General features: G+C 40.0%; 1 protein-coding gene across 6 annotated transcripts in view; it reads right to left on the reverse strand.

Annotated features, from left to right (window-relative positions):
• NLGN4X (neuroligin 4 X-linked) overlaps nt 1–24,957 on the reverse strand; it is a 154,012-nt gene that overhangs the window by 70,357 nt on the left and 58,698 nt on the right. For 4 of the 6 annotated variants that reach the window (XM_081907560.1, XM_081907557.1, XM_081907558.1 and 1 more), the window contains 2 exons: nt 14,336–14,395; nt 10,707–10,859 (listed from right to left, as the gene is read on the reverse strand). The exons of 1 other annotated variant lie outside the window; for it this stretch is intronic. In XM_081907560.1, the coding sequence (XP_081763686.1) occupies nt 10,707–10,859; nt 14,336–14,395 (213 nt within the window). The remainder of the gene's footprint in view (nt 1–10,706; nt 10,860–14,335; nt 14,396–24,957) is intronic. One more of the 6 variants, XM_081907561.1, reaches the window with a different exon arrangement.

The following is a 24,957-nucleotide window of genomic DNA, read 5'->3' on the forward strand; positions in this document are numbered from 1 at the left end:
TAGTAACTTCCTGCTGAGCCTGCCTGTTTAAATTACACTGTTTTATCAATGGCACATGCCACTAATAAATAGAATTAATCAAGGCTTCTCTCAGTAGACTCGTTCTCCTTATGCCTTAATGTCTGTTGATGTTAGAACCACAGAACAGCTTTCACTTTACCCACTACAAGAGCATGATCAAGGGCAGAGGGGGAAACAAAACAAGTAGGGCTAAAGTGTTTTAACTTTATCAGGTAAGATTCTAGAGGTGAGTGCTTTGATTAAGCATGCCGCATACAACTTCCGTAAACTATGCTAGCTCTTTAGCCCTCTGGCGACACATTCAATTCACATACTAACACCATTTAACATTGAGTTTCATTTAGATGTTGCATGCACACTGATTGATTCCCGATTATATGATCAACCCACCGGACCTTAATGGCCAAACTACACACTTCATTAATCACATTTTCTAAAAGTGTGCTTAATGCTGCCACATTTATTTTGAAAGGAAAGCAGCCAGAAGGGCTCCAATCCAGCCTTTTATTATTGCAAGTATCAGGTTCAGGGGACTGGAAACAACTGGAGGGAGGGACAGATGATCTTCAGTAGGAAACCGGAGCAAGTCAGGATTGGATCATGGCACTGGAACGGGGTCCATTCTGCTGATTTTCCCTCAAAAGGAAAATGGTAGCATTAAGCACAGCTTTTGGAAGCATGAAATATGGAGTTTGTGTTGTTGTTGTTGTTGCTGCTGCTGCTGTTCTTGTTGTAATCAAAACTTGTATTCTGCCCTCCATCCATAGCATGAAAATACCAGATTAAAAAACACAAAATACAAGCTTTGCTCCAGAACAGAACAATCTGATCCATGCTTTGGGTTCCATTCTTTGACCTTGCCACTGATAAGAGCATTTGCAGAAAAGATATTCAAAAGCTGAATTCTGGCACAAACATACTGTTATACAAACTAGTAGCTTTCAAGGAGGATTGATTGATTGATTTCAAGGAGGATTGATTGATTGATTGATTATTGCATTTATACCCTGTTTTCCTTATAATTACTTCCTCCCCCTTCTGTTTTTAACCCTATCACACCCCTGTAGACTGACAGATAATTGGTCACTCAGTAAGCTTCATGGCTGATTGCAGATTTGAACCCTGGTTTCTTCAGTATTAGACCAGCAATCTAACGATTACACTGGCAGCATCCTCAAACCATATGAAAACCTTATGGAGGCAGTCATACTATGAAGCCAGGGAAATTACTGAGGAAGCTTTGGTCCAGACTTTTGAGCATTTAGGCTTTTCTTCAAATAGGTAAAGGTAAAGGGACCTCTGACCATTAAGTCCAGTCGTGACTGACTCTGGGGTTGCAGCGCTCATCTCACTTTATTGGCCAAGGGAGCCGGCGTATGGCTTCCAGGTCATGTGGCCAGCATGCCTAAGCCACTTCTGGCGAACCAGAGCAGCACACGGAAACACTCATACACAAAAATGATTTTAGAAATCATCCAACGAAACAGTGACAATGTCTAAAAGCAGCACATGGGAACTCAGAAGTATTGGGAGGAATGGTGGTATGGAGGAAGGTCTTTTGCTCAGTTCCAATGTAACATCAGATGAGGTAACAGGGGAGTCTCCCTGGAGAAAGCAGGAAGATGGATCTTCCCTGGTTGCAGTGATGTCAATAAAAAGTGCACAGAAAATCTTGCTGGTTTGCATATTTCTCTGCCAGGCTTTTGTCATGGAAATGATTTTTTTTCTTTAAACCTTTCCACTTCCTTTGACAGTTGAATGAAAGCAAGTGTGAATCCAACAGTTTCAATCAAATCTTATTATGCAAGCATTCAGGCGCTATTATGCTTTTGATGGTGTCACTGGGAGCATGATAGGGCTCAAACTTCATAATCGGCACAGAAATAATACCATTTATTTTCTGAGTATTACCTTTTTTGGGGGGGGGAGGGCGTAGTTTCCAGGAGTGAGGAATAAATCATTTTAGTTGATCCTATTCCAAACTGAGAATTGGGGAGGCTTTGCCCATTGACAGCTATAAGCCCCAGTTTATGAGGAGAATATGCGTAGTACATTGTGGTGAATTGGGCTTTTATGCCACAATGCAACTAAGTGAAAATTCCCAGCACCGCCCCCCAGCAACATCTGATTAAAATAAAAACTTTAATAAGAAACTGACAGCTGCCACATAAGCTTTAAAAACTGTAGCTGGAAATATGCTTACATGAAATTTGCTATGAGCTACTTGTCACTTCCAACAAGCAATCTACTTTATACGCCTCATGGCATGCACAGTATTTTTGTGTTCTGCCTTGCCTTTCAAAATCCTGCTGGAACAATTCCTCCCCCTCCCCCTCAAATTATAAATGCATACTTTTATCAGATATTATATCTTCTACCAAAAAGAAAAGGACAGTAACAGAAAGCAAGAAGGAAAGACATACACAGAGAGCAATATGGTCAATACGTTCTAAGTGCCCGCCACACAGCTGCCTTCTGGTCATCTCAAGCTTAGATAACTGTGAAAGGAAAATTGACAACTGGATAATTTATAAAGTTGTTCTTTTCTGCAAGATTACATTTTTGAAAGATACTGAAAAGCAGACCAGAATATTCTCAGAAGCAGGAGCAAGTCCACTTTCACTTCCAACCCAGAAATGTCCTCCTGTGCTTTTAAAAACTGCATGCATTGCTCCAATTTTAAATCCATCTCCCAGAAGGAGATAGGAAATGTGAGAGCCAGTGTGGTGTAGTGGTTCAGAGCAGTGGACTCGTATTCTGGTGAACCGGGTTTGATTCCCAGCTCCTCCACATGCAGCTGCTGGGTGACCTTGGGCTAGTCACACTTCTCTGAAGTCTCTCAGCCCCACTCACCTCACAGAGTGTTTGTTGTGTGGGAGGAAGGGAAAGGAGAATGTTAGCCACTTTGAGACTCCTTCGGGTAGTGATAAAGCAGGATATCAAATCCTAACTCTTCTCTTCTCTTCTCTTCATATGAAATGCACATTTCCCCTGTTTTTTAAGGTTAGATACCCTACAGTTGAATATTGTATACTCTTGTTTGTTTTGTTGTTACTGTTTTATTATCATCAACTTGGGGGAGAGCGTGTAGCAGCCAGCGAAGAGACTCCAACAAAGAATTCTTGATGTTGCAGCATAATTGCTGACAGCGGTGAGGCCTTGTCAGCACATAACGCCTCTGCACCAGTCGTCAATCTGTTTCTGCTCCAAGTTCAAGGTGTTACTCTTGTAGTGGAATGACGAAATAAAATCCTGGTGTACTGAGCATGCCCAAAGAATTTGGTAAAGGTGACCAATCTCATGACGCTCCCTTTGTGTGGTATTGACCAATCACACGGTGCTCTCTGTTAAAGATGATAGTATGCATGCTCACACTGTTGGTAATTTGGACCAATCATGGAAATGGGGTGAGGGAAACTCAGTATTTGGATTCGATAGGAATTGGATAGGAAATTGTAACTAAATGGAATGTGTGGAATTTGTGCCAAATGTATAAACCTGTTTGGAATGCTTTGTCCAGTGGCCACTTGATTTGGGACAAAGAAAGCCCTGCTGCTCCTTTCAGCACAGAAAGCGTGTTCTCCTAAAAGAGAGAGCACGTGTTGCGGATGGGGCCAAACAAACCCCAGATAGTGACCAGCTCATTAAGGGCAATGGGCTGGAGCAGATTGGTTGAAGTTGTTACTGGGGCAAAAAGGATGTTGCCAATTTAGGGGTGGGTTTAGTCCCCATATATAAGCAGGGTCCACAGCTTTCTCTTTCTCTTTTGCTGTGGACATCGGATCTCCCGCCCGCCCTCCCTTGATTTGGGCTTGCGCTTGACCTTGCTCTGCCTGTCATGGGGTCGCTCGCATTGGTGCGAGGGCCCAGTAGGAATTTGCCCAATTGGCTGATTAGTGTGTGCCTTTGGGTTTTGCCTACTGCGTAGCAAATCGTCACAACTTGTAAGGTTGGCGGTTAGGCATTGGTAAAAATTGGTTGGTGGAGGGGTATGGATTGGCTGTGCCTGCCCCTCCAATGCTGCTGCTGACGGGTATTCCGTTAAAGGAATTCTGAAGCTTACCATCCCCTTCGTCCAAACCCTGACGGCAGGGTGCGGGCCGTGTAAGCTTCAAGGAACATGCGCGGAGCAGTGAGAGTCTGTTACGCAGCTCCATCTGACTCTGACCATGATTCCTCCGGGACTGGCTAAGGAGTCAGTGCTGTCCCCCAAGGCGGGGTGGGGACAGGTAGTCATACCAATGCCTAAGCAACCACTCTCAATTTGTATAAAAATAAAGTTGTGGCCAAAATTATGCCAAAAACCAAACAAAAATTATGTGTGATGTCTGAGTTATTGGGTTAGGGGTGTTGTGGGACCTCAGCACGCAAAAGAAATAAATACTGATTTTTCACTTGCTGTCTTGTGGTTTTTGGCTGTGCGTGAGACAGAGCAAGTACTTGCTTACAACACTATTCGTATATAAAACCCTAACAACTTGAGACCACTTTACAGTGGTACCTCGGGTTATGTACTTAATTCATTCCTGAGGTCTGTTCTTAACCTGAAATTGTTCTTAACTTGAAGCACCACTTTAGCTAATGGGGCCTCCTGCTGCCACTGTGCCGCCGGAGCACGATTTCTGTTCTCATCCTGAAGCAAAGTTGTTAACCCAAGGTACTATTTCTGGGTTAGCAGAGTCTGTAACCTGAAGCGTATGTAACCTGAAGCGTATGTAACCTGAGGTACCACTGTACTTACAAGAGCATCTTACTCCACATGTGCCCAACCAGCCACAATGATCAGTGGATTTGGCACTACTACAGGTGCTACATAATACATGTTCTGCATTTGTAATAACTCAGTTGTTTAATGAGGTAGCGCCTTCACTTTGGAACTCCCTGCCCATTGAGATCAAGCAGGTGCATACCCTGTACTCTTTTCAGCACCTGCTAAAAACATTTCTGTTTAGACAAGCCTATCCAGATGCATAGAATGCTGAGGTGACACTATTAACACTTATAATCAGATTTAAATATATGCCAGCTGTATATGTCTGGTTAAGTTTACCAAAGTAGAGACATTTTCACCAGACGCTGAAAAGAATACAGTACAGTACACCTGCCTAATGTCAATGGGTGGGGCATTTCAGGCGCTGCCAGACTAAAAGAGCAATGCCTTAGAGGTGCAGAATGAACATTTGAATGAGCAAGTGCCTATTCCACAGATTGAAGTGGTACAAATGAACACTCGGCTTGAGGTAGCCAGATTGCAACCAGTTGGACCAGCCTGACTTCTGTGCATTTCAGCCTTGTCTGCATTGAGCCCATATCCAACAGACTGATCTGTACCCTCCCAAGAAAGAGATACAATTTGTGCCTAGAAAGTCTATGCCAGGCTTCCTCAACCTCGGCCTTCCAGATGTTTTGAGACTACAATTCCCAGCATCCCTGACCACTGGTCCTGCTAGCTAGGGATCATGGGAGTTGTAGGCCAAAAACATCTGGAGGGCCGAGGTTGAGGAAGCCTGGTCTATGCACATAGCACTCAGAAAACATGGATGCATGAAGCTCAGAAGGTGTGAGACAAATTTCTTCTCCAAGTGCCCACCTTTGGAGACTTTGATTATCTGAACATATATACGCAAGGCTATGGTCCCCACTCCAGTCCTCACTTGAGCTGTCCATAATTAGCTGCTGGAATATAATCCAAGCTTTTTGGGTGTACTTCTGGTTGGTTTTCGGGTCTAAATATATGTAAGTTTTTCAACATTTAATCCATTGCCTTTTGGGAGGTGATAAGTACAGCTGCTTTGAGCAGTATTTCATACTAAATTGCTGATATTCTTTATCAGGCTTATTGGCACTTTAAAGAAGGTTTATCTGAGAAGACTTTAATAATCAGTTGTATATATAATCCTTTCACTTGCAGCTGCAATTTGGGGGCGGGGGAGGAGGAGGAAGAACCAATCTCTCCCAACCTTTCAAAGAAACCATTTGTATCAAAATACCTTTTTATCTCAGCTTTCTCTGCTAGTCTCTAGTTAATCCATTCCTCTGCCCATGAAAGGGCTGCATTTTTTTCCTAAGGAGCAAATTTAACTAGCAAATTTTATTGTCAAAATCCAAGAGAGTAATAAATTAAATGGGACTGTGTAGTACATGCCACAACAGGTAGTATAACTTGAATTGAGTATTAGCAGCTTGTGCCTAAGGTACATCCTGAAAATATGCTTATATTTTTCTTAAGTTTTGTATGTAATTCTGCCTAATATGCATGTTTTTTTTGCAAGCAGTTCCCTCTAATATAATGATTCTTTGTATGTTGCGTGCATATGCACTTTTTATTCCCAATACATGCATTTTTAGTTGAAGATACACAGTGGTGTAGCGTGGGGGGTGCAGGGGGGGGCCAGCCGCACCGGGCGCAACATCTGGGGGTTAGGGTTAGGGGGCACAAATCCACGGGTTAGGGGGCGCAAATTACTTGCCTTGCCCCGGGTGCTGACAACCCACGCTACGCCACTGAGATACACCACAAAAGTGTGCATTTCTCAAGATAGCTGTGTTTCAGTTTACGTCTTGTTTCAGGAAGTGCAAATTAAGCAAGTTTGCATTAAAATGTGAACCAAACCTCATTTCTCTTCCATCTCTCATTTCAAGTCCACCTCTATAACTACCCACAGCCTTATTCTGGTGCATGTGTTGTTATTTGTGAAAGTACGGAACCTGGCTAGTAGTGATTGTTTTATTCGTAGTATAGAAGGAAAGAAAGGCCCTCAACTCAGTCTTTGCCTTCTTCACTACTTCCCCTATATCTGAACAAAGCTTTACAAACATCCTGAGTATCAGTTATATATGCATGTCACTCTAGTGTAGTTCAGTGTGTGACTCAACCGATATACTCAACAGATCCTTATACAGCCCTCTCGGTGCATTTAAGGCCCCATAGTTGTATCAGAATTTCAGATCTACAGAAAGGCTCAGTGTGCAGATGAAATGTTGCAAAATCTTGAGACTAGCTTAGTTAGCTTTGTCTGGGAATAAAGGCATATATGAGGCATGTTTTCTTGCTGAGTTTTATTAACCACTTGAACATGGATCAGGTGAATAGATATAATTAAATAATCTCTAGACTAAGAGGAAGGTGGATTCTTGCTGAGCAGAGATGGGTATGACATTTTAAACATCACAAACGGGTGGGGATAGGGAAAATCATTCCTGAACACAAAAAACCGCAAAGAGCCTAATGTGTTGCTTTTAACAACAATTTTGTTTTCAGTTAGCAGGTGGCTTATAACAGAAATTCAACATGTTTTAAGACTTTTAACTTAAATGAATCATAACTGCTGTATTTTAGTGAAGTGTTTGCATGTGACACCCCCCTTGCCCGTCTTTGCCTGATGGCTTTAGAGCAAAACTTAAATTGTTATAGTTCACATGCTTCATCATTGATATTAAATGGTCTAAGTGAAGAAGAAGAAATATTAAAATAAGCAACTGTTAAATTTGTAAATATTTGTGTATTGTACAAACTGAAATGTATTATTGGGACTAGTAATATACTATTAGATTGCATAATTACATTTTGTCTGTAAACCCTATTGAATATGTGCATTTAGGACTGCAGTCATAGAGTAGGCTTGCCATATGTCCAGGGAAATTTTGGGAAATAGGCAAAAAGCTCAAAAACTTTGAGTTTCTGCCCCATGCTTTAGAATAACTACAGAAATCTAGGAACAGCAGGTATAAACTGAAGGAATATCCAAATATGGATGCTAGGCACTGCTTTTAACAGAATGCACATTTGGAAACAGGTGGTCTCCTATGAGTTCAATAAAAAAATTATATATGCATTCTCCACTATTCAACCCCTGGCTAGCTTGCACAGATGTCTGCACATCTATCTCCCCAACATTTCATCCTGCAAAGAAAATTATAAAATTGGACTGAAGGCAGAATCTAGGATAATTGTTTGCACTACAATTGTGGAATGACTACCCACGCTAGAAACTGAACCTACAAGTTACTCTGACATCCGTGATTGATAGTATTAAAGGAAACACATTTTTTATTATTTGTTAAGAAATTAGCATATTGCTTCCCACATCCGAAGAAGTGCTCAAGGCAGCTAGCATTAACTGTGACATTGTCAAACAAGAATAATCCAACCATAAGGTATTTTTAATGTCCAACATGCACAGGAGATGCCAGTTTATTAATCAGGAACATGAACAGGAAACGGGCAAGGAGCCAACGTTTTCTCATGCCTCTGAGTGGGAGAAGGGACAGGGACAGAGGACAGACTTGGTAGCAGAAGGATATTTTGCATGGAGGTGGGTCGTGGCATTTAAAATTGCTGTTATGTGTCACCCATCACTTCCAAGAAGTGGAGGCAGGTTAAAGCAAGGGTGAGCTGCCTCCCTCCCTCAATGATGCGCTTAACTGACTCATATGCTTGGATATGTCAGCAGTGCAGAGGAGGGGAATGGAGGAGGCACATACAGGTGCTGGGCACCCAGAGAGCCAAAAGGTGGAGATTGACCAAGATGCATAACTGTGGTACAGCCAGATTGCAGACAAGTACTAATAACCCTGGACTGCCCAGGTGTTCTCAACTGGTCAGACTAAGCTGCAAGTGTGAAGAGAGATCATCACCACTGCCAGCCTAGCCCAACAGACACTGCTTAAGAACTAACCGCATGCAACCAAACAAAGCACAGAAGTAGGAACTATGAACATGGCTCACAAATGCCAGTTTGTTTTTGCTCCTTACAGCCTTCAACATCAATGCATCAGCTGAACCATTTTTTCTTATTCTTTTTTATTTTAATCACAATATCATATGAGAGAACCAGCACATCAAGACCATGATCCTAACCCCATTACCTGGGAATAAACACATTGGATTCAATACTTACTTCTCAGTGGCTATAGTTAAAATTTCACTGTTATTCTTCTGAGAGGTAGGTATTGGATAGGGGATGAAATATATTTAATGTATTTAATTTTATTTTTAAAAAAACTTGTATCCCACTCAAAGCTGCTTTAAAAAAAATACAATATTTCATAACATATGCAACACTCCTAAAACCACAACAGCAATCACGATGAACCAACATTAATGTAACAGACTAGAGAAATGATAAAATCATTTGTAAAAAGTAAGGATCAAAGTGGGAATTCAATGAAATAAACCAAAAGGGCATTTAGCCAAACACTTTAATGAATAGCCATGTTTCATATAACTATGTAAATCATTAAAGTGTTGGAGTATGATGAATCGCAGGTGGATATTCTGCAAGGTGGGTGCCACAACAGAAAAGGCTCTAATCCTAGTATCTACCCACCATCCTTCATAGGATCAAGGGTTCTGGAGCAATGGCTCAGATGTGAGGAAAATACTGTGGTCCTTAAAATAACCAGGTCCCAAGCCATGTAGGGCTTAAAGGTTAAAACCAGCACCTTGAACTGAGGCTGAAAACAAACTCTCAACTAGTGCATGCCAAACAAAAGAGGCCTAATGCTTTTGAATGCTTAGCTCTTGTCAGCAATTTGGCCACAGCCCCTTCCGCCAGTTGCATTCCTGACTGCTTTCACGGCCAGGTCCATGTTGAGTGCCTTATTTATTGATAGACAAAATCACAGTGCTTTAGTAATGGTTCATTTAAGGAAATGAAGATGCACTACAGAAAGCTAAAAAGCACTCCTGCTTGATGGTTTTGTTGTTGTTGTTTTAGCAAAAGTAGGGGAATAAAAATGTATTATTGAAACAACAATTAGTTTTTTAAAAAAATAAAAAGCATAGCTATTTTATTAGCTAAGTAAAATAAGGCGAACTAATTTTCTGGTCTATGTTTCATCACATTTTAACAACCAGAAGCCTTTAACTTTCATGAGGAAGCTTAAAGCAGGCATAATTCAGTCAAGTGCCAGTGAGAAAATAATGGCAACCTTCAGGTGACTCATTCTTTATATAGCATGAGATTTTGAAACGAATAGTAGCCACAATTTGCATTCCTCACCACCCAGCAAATCGTTACAAAACAAAATCCACATGTATCTGCTAATATGTTGGCAAATTTAATATTTTATATTCAAATGTAGTTTCATTGTTTGTTGCTACCAGCTCATTATTGGCAAGGAAGGTTGTTATAAGAGTGTGTTTGTAAGTGTTATTAGCCCAAGGCAAGGAAGTCACTGAGTCACAAAGAAAACTTATCTTGGCTGCCTTGAATTCATACCATCATGACCCAGCCAGTGATTTAGGCAACAGCAGAAGTGGTCACATTCAAGAAAAAAACATCGCCTACCAATATAATTATATAATTCAGTTTCTCCAATCTAATATATGTTATCTGAAAAACCTCACGGAGCAACGCAAGCAATAACCAACGTGGCAAGAGTTGACTAAAAGGAAATCGAATTGATTATACAAAGCTTTGCCTCAGTGCTCTTTCCCAGAAGATGGAAGAGACTAATAGGCATAGTTCATTATAAAATGCATCCATCAAATTAGAACCACAGAGTCTGAAAACACTGCATGGAGGAGGGTATCTTTCCATTACACCCACTGGGATTTTCCAGCATGAACCAGCATATAGAATGTATCAACCATTAAATGTTTTAAGAGAAATAAATCAGAAGTGGCTCTGAAGAACTGTTATCGCTCATTGATTTAAGAAAGAAAAAAGGGGGGAACTTACCTAGAACCCCTAGCCTGTAGTTGATGGTTACAACAATGACATTTCCATAGCTGGCCAGTATGCTGCCGTCAACAATATTCCCTGTACCTTCCATATATGATCCACCATGGATGTAGACCATCACTGGCTTCTTGCTGTTCTGATCATGTATATCTGAAAAGAACACAAGTAAGGAAAACACAAGAAAGTAATACAAGTATTAAAGGAAAACTGTTGCCTATCCCCGCCCCTGCAAAGTGTCAATAATTTTTGCATATTTTCTCACTTCATCTATTTTTCTTATCTACTAGTCTGCTTATCTTCAGTTAGGACCAGAATAAAAAAGGAGATAGGGCTTGTAGATAAGCCCGGAAAGGGCCAAAAGTACCATAGATGACAGCATCTCTCATTGCACAACTGTAATGGTGGTGGAGGCGGGGAACTATATCTGCTGAGTCTCACCTGGATCACAACTTGAAACAGAGCTGTGTTGCTTTTGGAATATGTATCACACAATACTAGGCTTCAAGTTAATGTAGGAATCTCACATGCAAAATACATAAGTTGAAGTAAGTAATGTACAGAAAGTGTCATTATGAGGTGGTTTATAACATAAACATTATTTTAAAATAGCAAACTTTTAATAAGTTTATTAACATAAATAGCAGCACCGTCCCATGTCTTTCTGTCTTCCTCAATTTCCGAAACTGATAATGTTGCAGTTCTTGAAGCATATTCAACAAACTAACCCCACCAAAAATTATCATTCACAGTAAGATGTGAAGTGGGTGGGGAAAATCTTCAGGCAAAATATCTTGACAGATATTAGGGAGACAAAAAGAGTTTTATATCTGCATCCTGCTTTGTCTAAACTAATTAAATTGAATCAACGGAGGAACGCTAGGAATGACATTCGCAATTTGCCATCCCGTTGCTTGCTTCAAAAATACTTAAAAAGACCAAAATGTTTCACGGAAAAAGGAGGAGGAGAAAGATGCAAAAATAAGTAACCTTTCTCTCCCATTATTGTAAGAAGCCTCCCTGCCACTGAAACCACTTTTAGAAGCATCTGTGGGGCTGAACTGGGATTTCCAAACAGAAGCAAAATGGCTTTCCCCCAGTTTGTCAACTGAAAAAAAGAGTAGTATCTTGGGAACAACCAATTTTGGTCACCCATTAGAAGAGTCCCCCATTTAGCAAACCAAAGGTATGTATAAAAGTGGTGGATATAGCTGTAAGTGACTTTATTTGGAGGTAGGGCGGAGGACCACAGTACCTTTCAACCACCCTTCAGAAAAGCTCTCCTAAATTAGTTGGTGCTGATAGTTGCATATTCTATTTAATAAATTGCCAGGCAATTAATAGTTCTATGTTAATGGGAAATAGTATTTCCCTTTAGTCCACAATCTACCGCTCGTTATCAAACCAGTATGTGGTGTTTTATACTCCCACATTTTCTTGATTTGAATCCAGAGGTTGGTGGAGAAAAATGTTGATTCACCAATGTATCTGTATTGGTTCTAGAACACATGGTAGGCAGAGGAGGATTTAGGGCAGTGTTTGTGGTGTAGTTGCACCAAGCATGCAGCCGAGGAGAGCACTAGGAACCTGTCAGAGCCTCACATCTCCTTCTCAATGCCCAGCTCAAGCCAGCACTGTGAGGGCTGTGGGGATGGCATCAAATGGCCTCGCACAAGGCAGCATATTATGAAGGTCTGCCCCTGTGTTAGGTATGTGCTAGCTAACAACCAACAGACTTGCAACTAAGAAAGAAGTATATTTTCACGTATCCTTGGAAAGATAAATAAAACATCCATTTTCTACTAAGAATCACATTTGTAGTGCTGTTCAAGATACCAGTATGGAATACAATACCTTCCTTTACCTAGCATAAATGGAAGATATAGACTCTAGCATAGGGGGCAGCAACTGGCAGCCCTCCTTCAGATCTGCCCCCATAAGAGGAACAGAAAATGTTATTTAATATATTAAGTGGTATAGAAATCAAATAATCAAACTTAGGGAGGGAGGGAGGGTAGACGTACTTTACAGAAAAACTAATTTCTGAGCTCAGCCCTTGCATGACAGAATCTATTTGCCGTGTATGAACTAAATGTCTAATTACTTTATTTGGAAAGGCATTATTACAGCAGCAGAGCAATGGAAAAGAAGGTGAACAGTTGCAATAACAAGGAAGCATAGATCTCAGCAGCTGTACTTGAAAAGGTCAGAAAAGCCACCATAATTCTAAACTCTCGAGAAAGAAGGAGATTAAGAGGTGACCGCACCATAACTATAAAGATTTCTGAAGGGAACAGAAAGGGCAAATGTTACCATGCTAGTTGAAATAGTGTCAAATTCCAAAACACAGAAAAGAAGTGAAATAAGCTAAGAAAAGACCAGACACCAAGGATGTGAGGTTGAAATCCAGAATGCATGAAAGTGGCAGACTCAGATAATTCATCTGTTTATGCAAACCTTTGTCAGGATGTGTAACATTAAGAAACAAGCTAGGTGTAATTTTTGTCTGAAAAGGGTTCAAAGCATAGTGGTCTGTTATTAAAGCTGCTATTAAATGTGGAACAATAAAGAGTGAATTAAGATTTTCTCTGAAATTTGTAAGAGTTTGTGATTAATCTGAATATAACCAAACGCTGATAGTGTATTCTTATAGTGTATGTGCTTATTATTAAACAGAGAAAGAGAAACATCGTCATGTCATATTATTAAGGTACTTGCCTCCATCCTTACGGGTAAAGTTTTAAAAATCTTGCATTGCATAACAAGCACCCAATAATCCACAGGGGTTTAAATGAATCCTGCAACCCCCCCCCAAAAAAAAGTCCCCACCACAGTTAGGCTTCCTTTACACCTACCAGAATAACGCAGTTGCTACAACCTAAGTAGTTGTATCCATGACACTTCACAGACTTCATATATAAAAAAATATATAAAACATATACCCACATGATTATGCTTCCGTGCATGTTTACAATAACATGGAAGTGATGAACATCCCAAAAGGATGGGCATCACTAGTGTGCTATATATAATATATAAACACACAAACCATATTTCTGGGAGCAATATGGGAGTAAATGGTAGTGTTAACGTTGTCCCGGATACATGCAAAGGAAGAAAGCTTTAAAGAATAAAAGAAATTAAACATTTCCTTTGAAATATCAGGGGAGCAGGGACTGAAACTGGAGACAAAGTAATTGCATCCACTATACGGGGAAGAGAAAAAGGGAGATAAGGTGAAGGTGAATTTACAAAATGTACTAAAAAGGATAAAGGAAAAGATACACATGCAAGGTTTCAATTCCATATTTTTTCCCCTTTTCCTAGGCAAAAATTCGGACTGGGAATAAGGAAGCATTTTTGGTTGTAAATAATATTTATGTTACTCACTTCACACATATTTACAGATAACCTGTACACTTATCTCAAAGGGGAACTGCAGTCATCTAAATGCTAATTTGTGTCTTAATTTTGGAAGAAGAAAAAAACAGGTGGAAAGGAAAGTTGATTCCAGATAAGAAGAAAATAAAGCAGCACACTGAAATGTGTGTGATTAAATAAAGAAGGGGGAAAGTTAATGTTCATGCATATCACGTTTCAGTTTTTGGGAAAACAAAAACAAAAAATACCTTCGTCTTCCCCACGATCATTACTGGTTATATCATCTGCGCTTTTCTTTGTGTTGGCTCCTGGGATCAGAGTGAGCAGGAGAATAAAGGGAAAAAAGAGAATTCAAAAACAGCAGGTTCCCAAAAATTTAAAGGAAAAAAAAACTATCCAAAAAGTGGAAAAAAGGAAAAAAAAGTAACACAAAAAGTCAAAATTTGAATCTGAAAAAAAGGATGCAAATTGCACACTAACATAAATGCTAAAGACAACAAATCAGAAAAAAACTGGTAGGAAAAAATCAAATGTTGTGACAATGCAATTAATTTTATTTAAAATGATTGCCTATTTTGCATTCAAAATTGATAAGAAAAAATACATTCTGTATACATGAATTCTTTGTAATTCAGTTGACAGTCCAATTTTCAGTGCACTATCTTAGTACAATATTCATCAAATAAGACTTTTTAATTAGCAAAGATTTTAAAAGATTGGGGATAAGTGGTGAAAAATGAATATGAAATTCTGTTTCAGATGCCTGCCTAAGTTGTGCCATTATCTCTGTTCCCAAGTCATTATGGTTTGGATCCAAAGAACTACACAACTATTCTGTACACCAAGGAGAGGTATACACTTTTGTGACATGGCAAATAGAAATTTGGGTCTGTTGCTGTTCAGAGTGGAAAAGTCAAAAATCCTACCGGGCATACCCAACATCTTGGACATGCCAAATGTAGCTCATCTTCTGACAAAAATCACTGTAATATTTGAAATGAATTTAATGTAATTATTATTAATACAAACAAAATAATTAACACAGATAAAGCACATGGAAAATATTACGCAACACAGAGAAGTCAGGATATTTGTTTCACTGAATACACATTTCCACCATCAGCAACAATGAACTTAAAACATCTAATTTTTAACTGAGAATCATCTGAGTGTGAAAGATTCAGGCCTATGTGTGGATTACACATTCAGTTCCAGGCACATTATACCTGCCATAGTTATGCACAACATTTTACTTACCATGAGAGCAAAACAGAAGTAAGAAACAGTATTACAGCTCTTATTTAGAATCAAGAATTCCCCATAGATCTGGATATATTGAGACATAACATGCAGGAACTCTCGTAGGGCTAAGATCTTTGGGGAAAATCCATTTCAAGTCTTGAGTGACTATGAGGGGAGCCACAGGGGAAGAGAGTAGTACAGTATGTACAATCCCTCGCACAGATGGTGTTCTGTGCATGTGGGAAAAATTGATTCATATAAGCTTGGTGTGACATTTCTCTAAACTATGAGTGACATTATTCATTCTTTATAAGGCTCCCCCTTCTGTTGCGTATAATTTTGCCATGTTGAGTTTTCTCATTTAGTGGGATACGGAGAGAGAGAGAGAGAGAGAGAGAGAGAGAGAGAGAGAGAGAAGCCAAAAAAGTTGTGTTGACACGGGTTGAACCAGATGGTACCGTGAAAGCTAATGAGGTAAAACATCAGGGCCACAAATCCAAAAGATGTTTAGTTTACCGTACATTAGGAGCAGACAATATTTTCCAACTGGACAATTTTCCAGGATCCATAAGCCAATGGCATATGGAGGCCAGAGACCATAAATGGGCAATAAATGCAATTTTTACCTTTATACACTAGGCTGGTTTCTATACATGCTCTCATATACCTCTCTACATCTGAGCAACAAAGAGACATTATCCGAACTCAAGGAAACATTTCAGCCAGGCATAAACACTTGAGGCACAAAGCAGAGCTGAGAAGGCGTGTCATCTGGGGAAAGTGCCAAGGGCCACATAGAGAGTCCTGGAAGTTTGCATTTGACCCCGGGACCTGTCTGCTTTTCTGACTGTGGAAGGATGTTCCCTGGTAAATCACACCAACAAAGGCAATAAGCACGGTAAATGTAGATGAAGAGAGTAGATGTCACTTCACCTGACTTTTAACACAACATGGTTCTCCCTGTGCAGCTTATATACACACCACAAGAAACATTTCCAGTCTCTCTGTTGCATTTCTTTTACAGTATGATGACCTGTATTCATATGAAGACTTTTAGCCATATCCAGGGATACTGCTCATGGTTAATACCAACTTGCAAGTAGGCAGTAAGGCCGCAACCAGCCCCTGGTGTCAATTCATAGAATGTGAATGGCTAAAACGGGGTGAAGCCTTCACATGTTCAACCTTGTATGTCATCTGGACACCTGAGTAATTGGGATTCCAGGTTGCATGGAAGGCTGCACATGCCCAAGCTGCTCTATGCTTTTCAGATGTTTCCATTCTATGCACAGATACCACAGGCAAGGGCTACTTTGTGCAGTTCTACTTCCCATTTGTGTTTTGGTGTTAACTCAGATTAGTGGAGGAACCTGTATCCCTGTCTGGCAACTGTGCTGCTCAGATGGGGCTGTTGAGAATACCACATGCCCTAGAGGTATGCTCAGTTTGTACCAGAAACCAGACTTTTACTGCTGCAGCTCCAGCCCTTTGGGCTCCATTACCAGCTGACATTATGCAGGTGGCTAACATCATTATGGTTTGGAACCTCGTGAATATATTTTTTGTTTAAAAATGCATTCCTGGCTGGTACATAGTAGTGTGGATTGGGTCCTACTGAAATGACAAAGTGTGGGCAAAGTACTGGCCAGCCCTTGAAGCCCATCACAACTGAGCTTTTGTCATTTTTGTTTCCATACAGTATTGGTAGACAAAGTTTCTGTTTTTGTGTTCCCACTTACTTAAGTGTCCTTTGATACTCCACCCCAAGCTATGTACATTGACTTTTCTGTATGCAAAAATCTGTAATATGATCAAAATATAATTTGGCTTTCTTCTTCATAAACATCATCCCATTTTTAGTCCCTCAGAATTTGATGTGGTCTCTAATATGAACTGATCTGATGCATACCTTCTGGGAAAATATGCTGAGCAGAATTCTAGCTATAATCCTAACATTATTCCCATGCGTGTAAGCCCCATTGAGTTCAGCAGGACTTACTTCTAAGTAGACATGGTTCAGATAGCACTGTTGGCTTCCACGGATCCTGAACCTTGATGCAAGTCTCCTCCAGAAAGCTATCAAAATACATTTCAAAATGCACGTTTTGAGCGAAATATATGTTAGGAAATATGATTTGACTTTCATGTGGCTTTATTAAAACTACAGTTTACTAGAGAAAGACGACAGAACAGACTTATGAGTGCACACATCCGGAAGAGTTCTATTGACCTGGAATAGGCAGACTTGTCTATCCCTAACTAACTGCTAGTTGTCAGCCACTATTCATTTCCCTATTCTCCCATAATTTAATACATATCTCACTCCTTTGGTTTTTATCTCCTTTTTCTCACTACACTTCAGCAAAGTTCAGAATGGTTCTTTGTTCTTATGTGTTCCCTTAACTTTCTTCCTGCCTTTGTTTCCAGGTTCTTTTGAGTGTCTTATTTTCATTACCTCAACCTCCTCCTCTTTAATATTTTCACTTACATCACTCCAGGGTTTTCCACCTTGTGTCAGGATCCCCTGTGGTCCACAGTAATCTGCTATTGATGAGTCTAGCAGTAACTACTTCAGCACTTTTTTCCAGTAGCTTTGCTCATGAAAATGACTGATGGATTTGGCAGCGTACATTGTATAAAACTGGGGCTGTGCCGGCTGGGACTAGTAAGGAGTTGTAGTTCAGAACATTTGGAGGGCACCAAACTAACAAAGGCTGCTGTAAAGACTAGTTCATAGTAATATTAATCTGTGCAATCCTTTGCAAAGCAAGGTCCAGAAATGGGAAGTATTAAATAATTGTACCACAAAATTTCACAGTAATGTGTCTTTTTAGACCGCAAAGAAAGAAAATCTTCCATTTACCTATACCCAAGGGTAATTAATTTTCATCAGTTTGAAAATCTTAGGTATTCCCTCTTTGCTCAGGCTCCTAGGTTTACAATTTCACTGTTGTGCTCAGTTCATTATGCTCAACATCCAGTCTACAAGCCAATATTGCAGGTTTCTCCTTGACTATTTAAAACACACTCTTCTGTCCATAATCCTCTTGTCATGATCTGATTAGTTTTTATGTTAACTGCTGCAATTTCTCCCTGTGGATTCCACTTATCTTATTTTGAGTCTCTCTTCCATAAACACAATCTGCAGTGAAAAATCATTCTAGACACAGCATGGAGAATATTTAAACGGGCCATAGCAGGAAGACAGAAAAACTGTATAACCCAGAATAAAGAAGAAGGACAAAAGAAGCGCAGCTAAAAGTCTAGACTCAAGAGGCTACTCCAAAGTTAATTAAGAAGTGAAATACCTTATCTAAGTGAGTTCAGGTCACTTTTAATATATCAGAATAGACATACCAAGGATCAAAAAGATGAGATGTGTCACTTCCAGTCTGATCTCATACACAGTAGTCCTATTGGGTTCAATGTACGAAGGAAGCATAGAATAACATGCTTAGGGTACTTTTTCACCACCAAGTTGCAATCACTTATATTTAACTGCATGGTGAATAATTCAAGCCACATTAAGATAAAAACCTGCCACAATCCAATACCCTACTGCAAGCCTGGGCCATTCCTAAAGAATAATTGCCACTATCCAGACCAGAGTATGCTACAAGCAGTTATCAGTTTAATACAGGATACCCCAATTTTTGCCCTTATAGTCAGCTAACCATTAGGATACACGTAGAAGTCAGGAACATTCAAACTTGTCACCATTTTGTACCATATTTTTCCTACGCTTCACTGTTTAGTATTCCTTTAATAACACAATCAAATAATGCATATATTTTAAAAGATCATCATTAAGGTCAAAAAGACAGGACAGAAGGAAATTCCCCAAGCTAAATTTTAAATATGAAACATTGCTGTTTCTTTAAATCTCCAATGTATCACGACGCTTACATCATGCTGCGTTGGGTTACATCATGTCATGACCAGTGATGTAACCCGTCGCAATGCAATGCACACATCGCAGTTTGTCAGTGAGTTAAAGGAATAGCATACTTAGGTTGCTGTCAACATGTCCAGTTGGTCATTCTGAGAACATAGTTTAATTACATTCTTAGTGAATCTCAAATTGCAAATTGTTGTGTTACTGAGAAGAATAGATGTACAAAAACACTCTTTTACCAAAATTTATGTTGTTAGTTGTAGAGTTCTAACAAGACTACAGCTGTGGTTCACTGGAAGATTGTCTGATTTACATGCAGAAGGGACTTGAAATCTCCAAGTTGGGCTGGGAGAAACTACCAACTGAAACCCTTAAGAGCCACTGTCAAACAGTGTAAGCAATAGTAAGATGAATGGGCCAATGTTCTGAATATTTGTTTGCATGTTTATTTAACTTGTACCCTGTTCTTCCTCCCAAAGGAGCTCATGGTGGCAAGCAGCAGGTGATAATACAAAAATGACATATTGAAAACCACTCAAAAATCACTCCACTACAGATACAAACTGGGAAAGATCTCAACTTAAAAGGCTTATTGGATGACAAATCTTCAGTAGGCACAAAAAAGACCACAGAGACAACTCCTGTCTAATCTTCAAGAAGGGGGAACTCCAAAGGGTAGGTGCCACACTAAATGGCCAATTCCTACTTTGTGTGGCACAGACCTCCTGATAAGCTGGTATCCACACAGAAGGCCCTCGTCTACAGTGATTGGTCGGGTCCCCAAACCAGCACCTTAAACTTAGCAGTGGCATAACGTTTTTGCAATATCCCACTCCAATGAGCAGTTGAGTTGTTGCGTTTTATACCAGCTACAGCTTCTGGACCAATCTCAAGGGCAGCCCAATAGAGCACATAGAGCCTGAAGGTTACCAAACACATGGGCAACAGTGGTCATGCTATCCTGGTCCTGAGATGACTGTAGCTGTCTTAGCAGCCCAAGCTGGTAGAAGGAACTCCTAGCCATTGATGTCACCTGGGCTTCTAATGATAACGATGGACCCAGGAGCCCACAGACTACAAACCTCTTCTTTTGCCCTATCCAAATTAGGCAATTCACCAATTATCTGGATTTGAGAAATGTTCCCCACAGTGCTTTCATGTTGCCAAAATTCAGAGTTGGTTTATTGACTCTCATCTAGCCCACCACAGAGTTCAACCACCAGGCAAGGGTTTGCATTGCCTCTCCTGATTCAGAGGTTACAGAAGTAGAACTGGATATCATCAGTGCACAGATGACACCATGCCACAGATATGATAATGAATGCTCCCATTACTTCCTATAGATGTTGAACAGCACTGGGGTTAAGATAGTACACTGTGGCACTTCACAGCACAGCTTTTAGCCAGGTGACTAAAAGACAATCGCCCAGTGCTATTATGTGAAAATGACCCTGGAGAGAGGATCAGAGCCATTGTGATTCAGTGCCTCCAATCCTGATCCCACTGTCAGCTCAGAAGGGTCTCACCACTTTCTCAGCAACACTGGGGTTACTCTCAGCCTAACCTACATCACAAGACTGATATGAGATTTTTTTAAAAAATGGAATCATATACATGAATTTCCTTGGAAGAAAGATGGAGGGAAATGAAATTAAATAAAGGAATACAAATGTTTTGGAACCACCACTTTAAGGGTATTTTAAGGATATTTTTCTCAATTTGAATTGACTTTATCATTGAGCTGAACATTATGTATGATGCCAATGATGTAACTTGTTCAAGTATGAACAATAGCTTTCCCAGACCCACTTGAAGATGGCCTTTCCCACTGTGTAAGGCATACTTTTAATAAGATGAAAAGGTGTGTAGATGTGCCTTCTAAAAATATGGCTATGTACACAGTCTAGGCCAATATAACAATTAGGAATATAACAATTAGGAATAAACTAAAGGGGGGGGGATTCTATATTATAAAGGTCTAAATTGGAAAGAAGAATCAAATACATTGGTAGGATCAAAATTGGCCAGTCAGGCAGTATGAGTGTGTTGTCCATATCAAAGAAGGAATCCCACAAATCCTATAGAAATTCACTTCCACAAGGCCCGTGTGTCTTGTAATCAGTTCGACACAACCCTTGCAAATAAGGTGTTACATTAGGCAAGGTTTCCATATGTAGTCTTTTAGCATATGCATCAGCTGATTATTACTAATGCCAAGAATGCACTCTGAGACACATATTTTTCCAAAGTACCCCAAACGGAGTCAAAAATAGACACAACTATTTTGAAAAAAAAAGCAAATTCAGCAAGGTCACAATAGCTGACAGTTTCCTACTAAAGATTCTCAGAAGTATGTGGAGCTACCAGGGGGATTGCAGGTTTGTGTGAACTGCCACCATGCTGTGGAGACTCTCTGTAGAGACCATTGCTAATTGCTTGGGCATGGCACCTTGGAAAAGTTCTGCTACAATCTGTCATGATGTTTGGAACATTAAAACGAAGGAATTTATTCAGAAGTATTAAAGTGTACCTTAAAAATAGCAAGAGCACCAGAGGGATTCATTATTGCAAATGGCTACTTGTGCATTCATATACACCAGCACTCCAATATTGCATATTCATTTGTTATCGTCACAGAATGGCATAAAGCAATTTCACTGGAAAGATGGAATAATGAACGTTCCCTAGGGAATTCATTCTTGAATCAAGTCCCCCCCTCCCTCTCTTTTCACAGTTCTATTTATCTCAGTGGAACTACTAGTGGAAAAGAAGCAGAAAATTGCATATTTTAAAGTTTTTTGGTTTTTTTTTAATGTCATTAGAATGAATTAAATAATCAATGCATAAGTCATCAGTAAAAATAAATACACACTCATTAAGTACCAAAAGGATGTTGTGTCTTAATCAAATGTCTAGCAGTTCTGTAAGAACCCAATGCAGTTGCAGTGAATCATATTGAAAATATGGGAAGCAGGTACTCCATTACTTTCCTTCATCTGTCTAACATGAATATCCATTCCCTTCCCTTTTCATTTTTAACTATGGTCAGCGTGCCCACTAATACTCTATTCATGATTCACTTTAAATCATAAGATGGGACAAGCATTAGAAGATGGTTCACAAAATTTTGCTGCAGAAGGAAATGCATGAGGGAAGGGAATGGAAGCCTCTAGAGCAATTGCAGGGTCCTGACATTAAAATTACTTGCAGAAAGTCCAGTTTCATTCTTTACCCCTCTTAATGTGCCCCAATGAATCTAGAAAAGCAAGAGCCTATTATCTATGACTGGCCTGTGCCAAATGTTAGGAAACCAGCTATGCAAAATGCATGGTGCACCCTGACTTCATAATCATCTCCATCAGCCCAATAGATGGCTTAGAACCTTGTTGGGCTTAGAATTCCAGCACGCTTGGACTGTATACATCAGACGTGCTGCATAATTGTGCCTGAACCCTGATATAAGCACTGCGGAGATGGGCATAGTATTTTATTCTAGCCACACCTCTCTTCAGCTGAACAGATATATAACTAAATGCTACTTCATAAGTGCCTCAGAATGAAGAACAATGTTTCTGTCTCCTTGACATCGCCTTCAACTTAAGCAGACTCTCAAAGGTGGCCATCATTGCTCAAGCAATTGAGAGTAATTCAGCTGTATGTGACATAGTAAGATGCTATCAATAATATTTTTAACAGAGAACATAGCCACTCTAGATGACCATGAAATGTTCTATGCACTGAGCTAGGTAACTTAAAGGACAAGTGAAATCAGGAATTCATGCTAGCGGCACAGTAGAGATGGGGTTTTGCAAGAAGGAATAATAGAGAGGGGAGTTATGAAGTTAAGCAGAAATGTGTGATCAAAAGAAAATGGGAAGCGCTGCAAAAAAATCTTTTTAAAGCCAATTCATTGATTTACTGCATTTATCCCACCTTTCCTTCACCATGCAAATTAATAATATCAGCCTGCAATAAAAAATATTTGTACCACCATGGCTGTAAAACTAAACACATTCTTTTGGTTTTATGTTCCATCAATATTCGTATGATCTGTCTAAGCTGCAAGTGCTCTCCATTCCAATTTTTTTCTTCCACTGGTGTGACAATATTAATTTATATCCACTTGTTAAAATTCTGGAAGTGCTTGCCTGCTTGCTTGCACTGCATGTGGTATAAATGGGGCTTGCATTTAAAGGAAAGGCACAGCTAGGATCAGAAGAAAAGAAATATACCTAAGCTATCAATAATTCCTTGCTCTGTGCAAATGCCTTACATCAAAGTGCATTTTTCTTCTTCTTCTTCCTTCTTTCTCAGCTGTCATTTTTCCATCTCCCTATAGCAGTCTCACAGGGCTCAGTCTTTGGTCTTCTACTCTGTGGTCTCTACGCACTCCTTCTTATGTGATCACATTTGTTCTCACAGCTCCACTGCCATTTTGTGCGGAGGCCTCTCCCAATATACATTTTCTAACCCTAATCTGAGATCCAGAAAAGCAATGACAAACCTAGACAGCATCTTAAAAAGTAGAGACATCACCTTTCCAGCAAAGGTCCGTATAGTTAAAGCTATGGTTTTCCCAGTAGTGATGTATGAAAGTGAGAGATGGACCATAAAGAAGGCTGATTGCCGAAGAATTGATGGTTTTGAATTATGGTGCTGGAGGAGACTCTTGAGAGTCCCATGGACTGCAAGAAGAACAAACCTATCCATTCTTAAGGCAATCAGCCCTGAGTGCTCACTGGAAGGACAGATCGTGAAGCTGAGGCTCCAGTACTTTGGCCACCTCATGAGAAGAGAAGACTCCCTGGAAAAGACCCTGATGTTGGGAAAGATGGAGGGCACAAGGAGAAGGGGATGACAGAGGACGAGATGGTTGGATAGTGTTCTTGAAGCTACCAGCATGAGTTTGACCAAACTGTGGGAGGCAGTGGAAGACAGAAGTGCCTGGCGTGCTCTGGTCCATGGGGTCACGAAGAGTCGGACATGACTAAACGACTAAACAACAACAATCTGAGATCCTCTGCCTTTCTGATACCTTCTCCTGGTTATCTCATCAACATCTCAAGTTGGGCATAGCAAAACTTATTTATAGCATTTATGCTGTGCCTTTGGGCTCCATTAGGGGACCCCCAAGAAAGATTATAACATCAGCAAAGAATAGTATACAATCAAAACAAATCCAATAAAATATTGTATGTTATTTTAATCCAAATACTCTCCACATTTCTCATTTGGTGCCCAGCATACTCCAGCTCTGGCTTACCCTGTGCCAGAGGCACTATTTATACATTTTGTTACATTTATTACCCTGCCTTTCTTCCACCATAGAATATAGATGATATAGATGTAGATCCCAGGTGGTCTCTCAACCAGGCACTGACCAGACCTCATCTGCTTAGCTTCAGCAAGGTGGTGGCCTCCTGTGCCTTCAGACTATACATTGGGGCAACTATGGGACTCATTTTACTTGGTAGCCACAGCTGGGATAAAGGGATGACTAAATCATGGTTGTGTTTTTGTATGGTTAGTATGACACTGAAAAAAAGAAATTGCATGGGATGGGTATGCAAAACCCAGCTTGCCTATCTTTCCCACACAAGCTGCTTTGTGGAAATTAAATATGAAACATGATCCACTCATGTTTCTCCATCTGCACCCGAGTTGTCTCTGAAAACTTCCCAGTATCATCCATTGCTACTTCTTGATTTCTCCCAATCTGTTTTCCCCCCTATT

This window comes from Podarcis melisellensis, assembly GCF_964234715.1.
Source record: "Podarcis melisellensis genome assembly, chromosome: 4".
Classification (NCBI taxonomy): Eukaryota; Metazoa; Chordata; class Lepidosauria; order Squamata; family Lacertidae; genus Podarcis; species Podarcis melisellensis.